Source organism: Thamnophis sirtalis, unplaced genomic scaffold (assembly GCF_051295495.1).
Source record: "Thamnophis sirtalis isolate CommonGarterSnake01/CBP01778 unplaced genomic scaffold, rThaSir2_p1.2 scaffold_2, whole genome shotgun sequence".
In the NCBI taxonomy this organism is placed as follows: domain Eukaryota; kingdom Metazoa; phylum Chordata; class Lepidosauria; order Squamata; family Natricidae; genus Thamnophis; species Thamnophis sirtalis.
In genome coordinates, this window is record NW_028261382.1 from 97,330,655 (window position 1) to 97,339,481 (window position 8,827).

The 8,827-nt window shown below is 53.0% G+C and overlaps 1 protein-coding gene across 2 annotated transcripts in view; it reads right to left on the reverse strand.

Annotated features, from left to right (window-relative positions):
- DSCAML1 (DS cell adhesion molecule like 1) overlaps window positions 1–6,797 on the reverse strand; it is a 106,875-nt gene extending 100,078 nt beyond the window's left edge. For both annotated transcript variants that reach the window (XM_087706440.1, XM_087706439.1), the window contains exon 1: window positions 6,578–6,797. In XM_087706440.1, coding sequence (XP_087562566.1) covers window positions 6,578–6,629 — 52 coding nt within the window. In that variant the 5' untranslated portion in view covers window positions 6,630–6,797. The remainder of the gene's footprint in view (window positions 1–6,577) is intronic.
- Window positions 6,798–8,827: the final 2,030 nt, after the last annotated feature.

Genomic DNA, 8,827 nt, shown 5'->3' on the forward strand with positions numbered 1-8,827 from the left:
GTGGAGGGAGGGAGGGGTACACACAAAAAAAAAATTGTACTTCAATGTTTTAATGATTGACAAATGATGACATATTTGTGTTTTTTTTTTTAAAGAAAAATAAAAAAAGTTCTGTTATTGTAAACATGGATTATTCACAATAGAAATATAAAAATTACAAAAAGGCAAAAGAATTAAACTCTGTGAAAAATGGTTAAAAGAGCAGAGTCTGTTTTAACCCAAAGAAGAGAAGGCGGCCACTCACAGCCGGGAGGAGGAGGAACTCTCCTGCCAGCAGCCTTCCAGACTCTGGAGGGGGAAGAGGGGGTGGACTGGTCCTCCATGGGGACTGGGGAGGATACCTTTGTAGAGAAAGATCCTCACTCGAAATAATGATGATTCCCCATGGATTCCATAAGGGCCTTAACAGGATGCCCACTCGGCAACCCTTGCTGCACCCCTGCTATGCAATATTTTAACTTTGGTGCTTTTAAACAATTGGTATTGGTGTGTTATCTCTTTTAGCATAAGACCCTTGGGGGAGGTGAAAAGTGGCTGACAAATATTTTGGGAAGTCCTTAATGAAATCGATACGTAGCCTAGATGACGTCTTGGAGCAGTTCCAGCACCTCGAGCCGCTGAGTGCCCTTTCCAGAGACAAAGGGGCACCCGAGTAGTGGCAGCTGCCTCCCATGGAGCTCTCTCTGCAGCCTACTTGGCACACACCTTCTTTGGAAGAATCCCTGGCAAAAGAGCAGCGGAGAGTGCGAATCCAGGAACAGAAACAGCAAAATATCTCATAAATAAAGAGAAGAAATTCAGCCTGGCTGGCAAAGCATCTGCAGGTCAAAAGGGGCAGAATAGATTTTACATATAAAATGGAAGTTACAGGATTGGTGGTAGTTATGAGACAGACGCATAGAGTTAAATCCGTCTAATCTCCTTTACCATTTAATGGTGTATATCATCCTAATTCCATCTTTCATAAAACTGCCTCCAAATCAGCAAGAGAGATTAAAAATGTAGAAAAAGCCTGCAATATTTTTAAAACAGAAATCACTTCTGGCATCTGGTCACAAGCCTTGGATGTAACCTACATACCAGAGGCATTAATTTAGACTACCTTCAGAAATGATGTAAAAAGGGGGCCTCCCCACAGAGACAAAGGGCAGCACCACAATGGTACCCAGATAAAGACTCTGCATTCCCAGCACTGGGGAAAAAAAACCACATTTTCAAGTTCTCAGTGAGCAATCTACCAAAATTGTAGGATATCGTAACCTAAAAGTATTGAAATATTAATGCTTCTGCTTTGTTCAAGGAATCTTTGTTATCATCCCAATATAATATTGACTTGTTTTCCTCGCTCAACTTTTACAATGTTGGCAAAGTCAGACTGGCCTAGAGAGAGAATCCACTCCCACTTACAGATGTAAATCACGGAAACCCAGCCTATCAGTTTCTCAGCCCTCCACCACTTGCAGCTGTCCTTGACTGTGCAAAGGAGACCACACCAACGTCCCATAACCAGACTCCAAGGGAAAGGGGGCCTCTTGTAAGGGGTACCTGTGCCTTGCACACCATGTCCCTGGCTGTCCCCCTTGTCGGCTGGATGATTGGCCCAGGAGGCCCAAAACAGTCAGAATGTGAATATCTCTACCAGTTAGTCACCTTCGGGGGGGGGGGAAAGGGGTCTCTGTGAGTCGGCCGCTCTTGCACAGGTATTTGGAAAGCCAAAGAACAGCCCTCTCAAACGAGAAGCAGTACATCCGTCTAAGTGCTGTTGCTTACTTGACCAGAACTAAACTTGGTGCAGCAATGTTGGATGACAAGTGTAAAAGAGCCAATATTTGTCCTCTGAGACTGGAAGAAGACACACCCTGTCCCTTCTGTGAACTTGGTCCAGCCTAAATTCAATTCTCCCCACTTCACCTGACTTAAGTCAGTCACCTGCACAGTCTTCAGTAAGGTTTCTGCCTCCTCAGAAAGAGTCACCTCCGAGCCAGGTAGGAGACCAGGCAGTCCATAGACAAGCCACTGTCCCTCAAGGGCTGATTAGCAGGGGGGACCCAGGCTCACCCAGTGGAGGTTACAAAGAGCCTGCCCAGTAAGTCCTTCTCTGCCCAGGTGTCACTCCTGGTGGGGAGGCACTTACAGACGCTGGGGCCAAAAGGAGGCTGCCTCTCTTAGCCTTTGTTAGAGCCAAGGTGGCGCAGTGGTTAAATGCAGCACTGCAAGCTACTGCTAGATCAGCAGGTCAGCGGTTCAAATCTCACGGGCTCAGGGTTGACTCAGCCTTCCATCCTTCCGAGGTGGGTAAAATGAGGACCCAGATTGTTGGGGGCAATATGCTGACTCTCTGTAAACCGCTTAGAGAGGGCTGAAAGGCCTATGAAGCGGTATATAAGTCTACTGCTATTGCTATTGCTATTGTTGCAATGTGACAAGAGGAGCCAGACTGGGGGTGGGGGGGGTGAGAGAGCCATGAACATGCAAATGTTGGACTCATAATACAATACAATAGCAGAGTTGGAAGGGACCTTGGAGGTCTTCTAGCCCAACCCCCTGCCTAGGCAGGAAACCCTGTACCGTTTCAGACAAATGGCTATCCAACATCTTCTTAAAGACTTCCAGTGCTGGGGTATTCACAACTTCTGGAGGCAACCTCTGTTCCACTGATTAATTGTTCTAACTCTCAGGAAATTTCCTCCTTAGTTCTAAGTTGCTTCTCTCCTTGATTAGTTTCCACCCATTGCTTCTTGTTCTACCCTCAGGTGCCTTGGAAAATAGTTTGATTCTTTGTGGCAGCCCCTGATATATTGGAAGACTGCTATCATGTCTCCCCTAGTCCTTCTTTTCATTAAACTAGACATCCCCAGTTCCTGCAACCGTTCTTCATATGTTTTAGCCTCCAGTCCCCTAATCATCTTTGTTGCTCTTCTCTGCACTCTTTCTAGAGTCTCCACATCTTTTCTACATCGGTGTGACCAAAACTGAATGCCGTATTCCAAGTGTGGCCTTCCCAAGGCCTTATAAAGTGGTATTAACATTTCACATGGTGATCTTGATTCTCTCCCTCTGTTGATGCAGCCTAGAACTGTGTTGGCTTTTTTGGCAGCTGCTGCCCACGGCTGGCTCCTATTTAAATGGTTGTCCACTAGGACTCTGAGATCCCCTTCACAGTTACCACTGTTGAGCAAGGTACCACCTATACTGTACCTGTGCATTTCGTTTTTCTTGCCTAAATGTAGAACCTGACTCTTTTCACCATTGAATTCCATTTTGTTAGATAGTGCCCAATGTTGAAGTTTGTCCAGATCCTTCCTTCATAAGGAAGACCTTCTCCCAGTTAGTGGGGGAGGCTGCATCCCACGGAGCCCCCACCTGCCCCCACTGAGAGGATAGACTGTAGACGCCTTTTCAAGGCCTGCCTCATTGTTTGGGGCTCAGACGGGCAAAGGAAGGAAGGTGGGTGATGCTGTACCCTCCTCCAGCATGAAGAGCAAGCCTTTTCTCACTGGGGTTTATGAGCAAACGGGGCAGGGAAGAGCATTCACCCATCACACCTGGCTCCTGACTTCTGCCCCTCTCCCCATCAGGGTAAGGTCACATCGGAGACCCTGTCCAGTCAGGGGCTCTGGGAGACAAAGCCTGGCCACAGAATAAGCCACCCGTGGGCCGGCCAGTAGGGGGACCTTGGCATGCAGGGTCTCAGAGTCCAGCTGGCTACAGAAACCCTTAAAAAGTCTGCACAAGGCAAAGGCAATCCTATAACCGGAAGGAGCTAAAATGTTCCACAGAAACAGAACATCCCTGGAATCAGCGGGTTTCTTCGCAGCTACTGAGATGCAATAAATGGTTTTGCCCGTTTCTGATTTCGCCAAGAATTACAACTGACGAGGCCTCTGAAAATGCAATTCCTCGTTTGGAGACTGACTGTTCCCCTTCCTGCTTTGGGAGCAGTTGCCTCCCGGCTGCTGGGGATTGGCAAGGGCTGGGGCTCTAATCCTGACCAAGGGGTGAATTTACACCTCCCAGCAGCAGACTGCAGAATGGGTGGGCCGCCATGTTGGGAGGATCTGAACACAGAAAGGAAGGCGGCTTTTTCCCTTCTCCCCCAGAGCTTCGATGCGGACAGGAACAGATGGGGAGGCTCACCCCCCCTTCTTCTTCTCTTGCTGTGCTGCCAGGGACAGGAGGTGCCTACAGGATGACAGGCAAAGCCAGAAATTCTGCCCAGCTCCCTCCAGACAAGGGCAACTCTTCCAGGTGGATTTCAACCAAGAGGTCTTTTGCAGCCACTGCCCAGGTGTGGAGGGCCTTGAGGCCCTTCGGTGCCGAGCGAGTAGGGGGAAGGTGCAGCTGCCCCACCTGCTACCTGCTCTGAAGGCGACTGCTCGGAACAACTTGGGATGTGCTAGTTTCCCCCCAGTTTAATGAGGATCCATGTTTAATTTCCATGGCAAACAAAGCAAGGCACAGTGAGGTGGGGGGGGGTGGTGAAGGAAGATTTTCGGTGGAGACCCTTATGGCTGCCTGAACTGAATAAGAAGACAGAAAATGACAGGTGTTCCCATCACACTGAGTACCTGGACCATCTCCAGCCTGTGGCAGGAAACCAAGGTGTTCTTGGCTATTCCCTCTCCCGTCACAAAAGCCGTGGCACCCAGCTCCACCCAGCAAACTCCCACCCTGTCCTTGTGAGCCATTAATTGGGAAGTGGGGATTTTTAATAATGAAGAAACAAAAAAGATCTAATTTACTGACAGATATTCCCGAACTTCGGTGATTTCCTGGAACAAACAGTTGGCTTTTTTGTTCTACAGGAGCCCATTTCATACGGCACAAACTATTAAGCTTCGGTGCTTTGATGCACCAATATATTAAATATCCAAAAGGTTTTTCATGTACTAAGACATTCCATTTCTTTTCTTAATGCCACCTAACCTCTGTAGCATTATTATTCACTTTCTGGAACTGCTTCAGCATAATACTTTGTAACAAAGAAGCAGTTAGGGTCCTTATTTTTTAATCATGGCTTCCAAAAAGGGATGAGGCAGTAGAAGATCCTCTTTCAGAATGAAGGTTGTTCGATTTGGTCTCTACAAAAACCAAGCCAGCCCCAACACCTTCCTCGCCTTCCTCCACCGGCCCTGAAAAGGGCCATCGCCTCCTCTCACATGAAGTTATTAGTCTGGCTGTGGAAAATCAAAAGGGTCTCAGCTCAGCTGTGTCTTCTTTTCCCCCCTGCCTTTCGCACAGTCAAAATGCAAATGAAGGCAAATCAGACGCTGGCATGGATGGCAGCGACAAGGAAAAAGATCTGGGCAGCATTCTAGAAAAACAGGCGAGCCCTGGCTTTAATTAAAAAGTTTTGGGATGATTAATCACCCATTTTCAGATATCTGGGCATGTCCCTAGAAGGAATAAATAGGAATAAGTCAATGCTGTTTCTGTATCTTGCCTCCCATCAACGTCGTCTCCCACTGAACCAAAGGTAGAGACACTTGCTCAGCAGGAGAGAATAGCTGATGCCAGAACCTATAAAGCCGAAGGAGAGCCAGTCACTCCCGAAATGCCGCCTGCCTCCGCCGCCGCGATGGGGCTGGAGGCTCCTGCACCAAGCAGATGGCAGAAGCTGCCGCTGCCCGTTCTTTTATGCAGCGCAGATCGATTACTCTACATCGGATTGTAATTTCATCCACGGCAACCTCCCATCGCCTTCTCATTTCAACAGCTTCATTAGTTTGGCCCCAGTTTTGACACACGAGATCACCGCTCCTGATGGGAAGCTGAAGCATCTGAAGGAATTGCATTTTCCACCTACCCCCTAAGGCTCCCCCCCCCCTCCCGTTCCATCCCGTCTCTATCAAACTGCCGGGTTCGGTTTGTGGAAGCGCTTCCAGATTTTAAAGGCCCGCCGGGTTTGGGAATGTGTGTTTCCTGGGTTTCAAAGATGGTTCTCCATCTACTTTGAGAACTGGAGACAAGAGAACAAAGCTCGAAAAGTAACGCGCTCCGCGTTAAGCCTTGGACATTCTCGCTTGGAGCAGAGGCAGAAACGCTGCGCTAGTCTCTCTCCGACATTCATGTAATTAAGGACGTTTCTGCAGCGACGGGCTGAGGGAGGCGGGTGGGATTCATTTTAATTTCCCATTGAATGATTTCAGGGCTCTAACCGCGCGGTTGCTGGCTGGGATTGGGAGGGCAGCTTCCTGCTCAGTCCCGGCAGAGGCCGGGAGGCAAATGGTCCCGCAGCAGTCCTTGCCTCTTCGGAAGGGGCTGCCTGCACCCACCGCGGGCGGCAGGACAAAGGGGCGGCAGCCAACCGAGGCCCAAGGGAGGCCGCCATCCCTTCGCCAGAGGGGCAAAGAGGGGACGCTATTAGCCGACCGCCAGAAGCAGCCTCGGGGGCAAGCCTGGGCACGCTGAGCCGCTGCCCCTATCGAGCTGGGCAGGGCAGAGGGATCGCAAGCTGCTCCGGTCTCTCCTGGAGGGAAGGACGGCCAGGACAGGGAAGCAGCTCCCGCAGAAACTCCTTAAGTTCCCGCCCCGACGGGACGCCCCGCCGCCGCCCGGTAGCCCCGCCGCCGCCTACCTGGGCTGGTCCAGGAGTTGAGCAGCAGGAGGCAAGAAGTGACCAGCCACATGCCATCCAGGGGGGCCGGTGCCGCGGGCGGGCGGGCGCCCTGCCTCTGCCCGTGTCCCCGGCCGGCCCTCGCCAGCTTCCCCCGTCGTCGGATGCTCCGCGCTCCGCACGGCCAGCCCGCCCGCCCGCCAGCCTAGCGCTACGCTCAGCCGCTCCGACTGTCAGCCGGCGAGCGAGCGAGCGAGCGAGCGAAGGAACGAAGGAACGCGCGGACGAGCTAGCGAGCGGGCGGGCGGCGAGGGAGGAGGAGCGGGCGGCCCTCCCAGATCCCCGCCCACCAGCCGGGAGGGGGAGAAGGGGCGCCTCGCGCCGGGCCCTGGGCAGGTGCCCCGCTAAGGCGGGCGGGCCGGCGCGGGCCGTATCTTCCACCTCGGCCCGCCTGCCCGGGATCCCGCCTCCCCTCAGCCCGGCCCGCCTCCCCGCTGAAGCCCCCGAGCTCTGTTTTGGGTCCCCCGTTTACCTCCGGCAGCTGGGAGCGGCCTCCTCTCCGTCGGCCTCGCCTTTCCGAGGAAGGCGGCGGGCTATTCTTGCTCCCGGCCGAACCTGGGCTGGGCTGGCGGTTCCGGCGCCGAGCAACTGGGTTCTCCTTCTTGCAACCAGTAAGGAGGGACTGCCGGCGTCTCCTCTCCGCGGCGGACAAAAGTTTTGCGGACCCGTCGGAGACTTGGCGGCTGGCCCTCAGGCGGTCAGGCACGGCCGTCTGGCGCCGTGGTGTCCCTTCGAAAGGCCCAAGCCAGGCCACCTCGGTGCAACTGGTTTGCCCTGCCCGGCAGATCGGAATCGACTCCCCGGCCAACCGTGCTCAGGTTCAGGTCCTCCGGAGGACCGCCGGCTTCCCGCTGGTCGCGTCACGGCTTCCTCCCCACTCCCGGAGCGTTGGCCGGAGCCGGTCGGCTGTTCAAGGGCCGCGTACCGCGCCTACGATACGTGGGGACCGTTCGGTTTACGGGGAAGCGGCCTCCGCCTGAGGAACCGGACCGGGAGTGCCCCTCCTGAGAAGAGCGGGCGGGACTGAGCCGCGGGGTCGCCCGTACGTGGGCAGAGGATCAAGGACCGGCCTTGCCGCCCCTCGGCCCACCCGCGCTACGCCTCCCCGCACCCATCCTTCCTCCGGTGACGGCCGCCGAGGCGCCAGGCCCTCACCCCGAGGCTTTGGGACCTCGACGGGCCCCGCTCTTCCTGCTCTCCGAGCGCACCGGCCCTGGCCTTGCGAGCTCGCCCCCGCTCCCGGCCAGTTCTGGGTGAGCTGGGCGAGCAGAGCGAACGAAGCCTTGAACTCCTAACCCCGAGGAAACGTTCCGCAGGAAGCCAAGCTTCCCCTGGAGCTGCAGAGGCTTCTGGGAGACCTGGGGGTCTGCGTAGTCAGGAAACAAAGGGCCGGCCACCCACGAAGCCCAGCTCAGCTGGGACTTCTTACCACTTGTGGACTTCAACTCCCAGAATTCCTGAGTCAGCATGCGAGAATTCTGGGAGCTGAAGACTGGAAGTCATAAAAGGGCCGCGGTTCCTGCCCTAAGTAACCCAAGGTCAGCAGCTACTCTGGGAAGGTCCTCCAAAGGGATCTCTCAGCAGTGGGGATCTGGAGCCTTTTGGTCAAAATCCCCCCCAGAGATTAGAGGAGAATAATCAAGATGCAGTCCTCCCTGGCACATTTTGTTGATGGCATGTCACCCTTCAGAGGTGGCCCAAAGGTCACTGTGCCTTGGCACTGCTAAGGGGACTTTGCTGAAGAAACGGACCTGGACTGGCGCTGCCCGGTTGCCCAAGGTGGCTCCCTCTGAAGAAACTGTCCATTTACAACAGTTCATCGTAACTTCATTTTCATGGCACTGATTCAAATAATTTAACAATCGGTTCTCTGCCCTAATTATTTCCAGCAACAACCAGTTCACCAAACTGCTCAGAAGGTTAACAACCGGTTCTGAAGAAGTGGTGCGAACTGGCTGAATCCCACCACTGCCATGGTCACATGATCAAAATTCGGACTCATATTTGCAACAGTTGCCGTGTCCTGGATCATGTGATCATCTTTTGTGACCTTCTGACAAAGTCAATGGGGCCGCCAGATTAATGTAACCATTTTACTAATTTAACAACTGCAGTGATTCACTTAACCATGGCAAGAAAGGTCATAAAAATGGGGCAAAACTCATTGAATCACTCTCTCACTTGGCAAAAGAAATTTTGGGCTCAATTGTG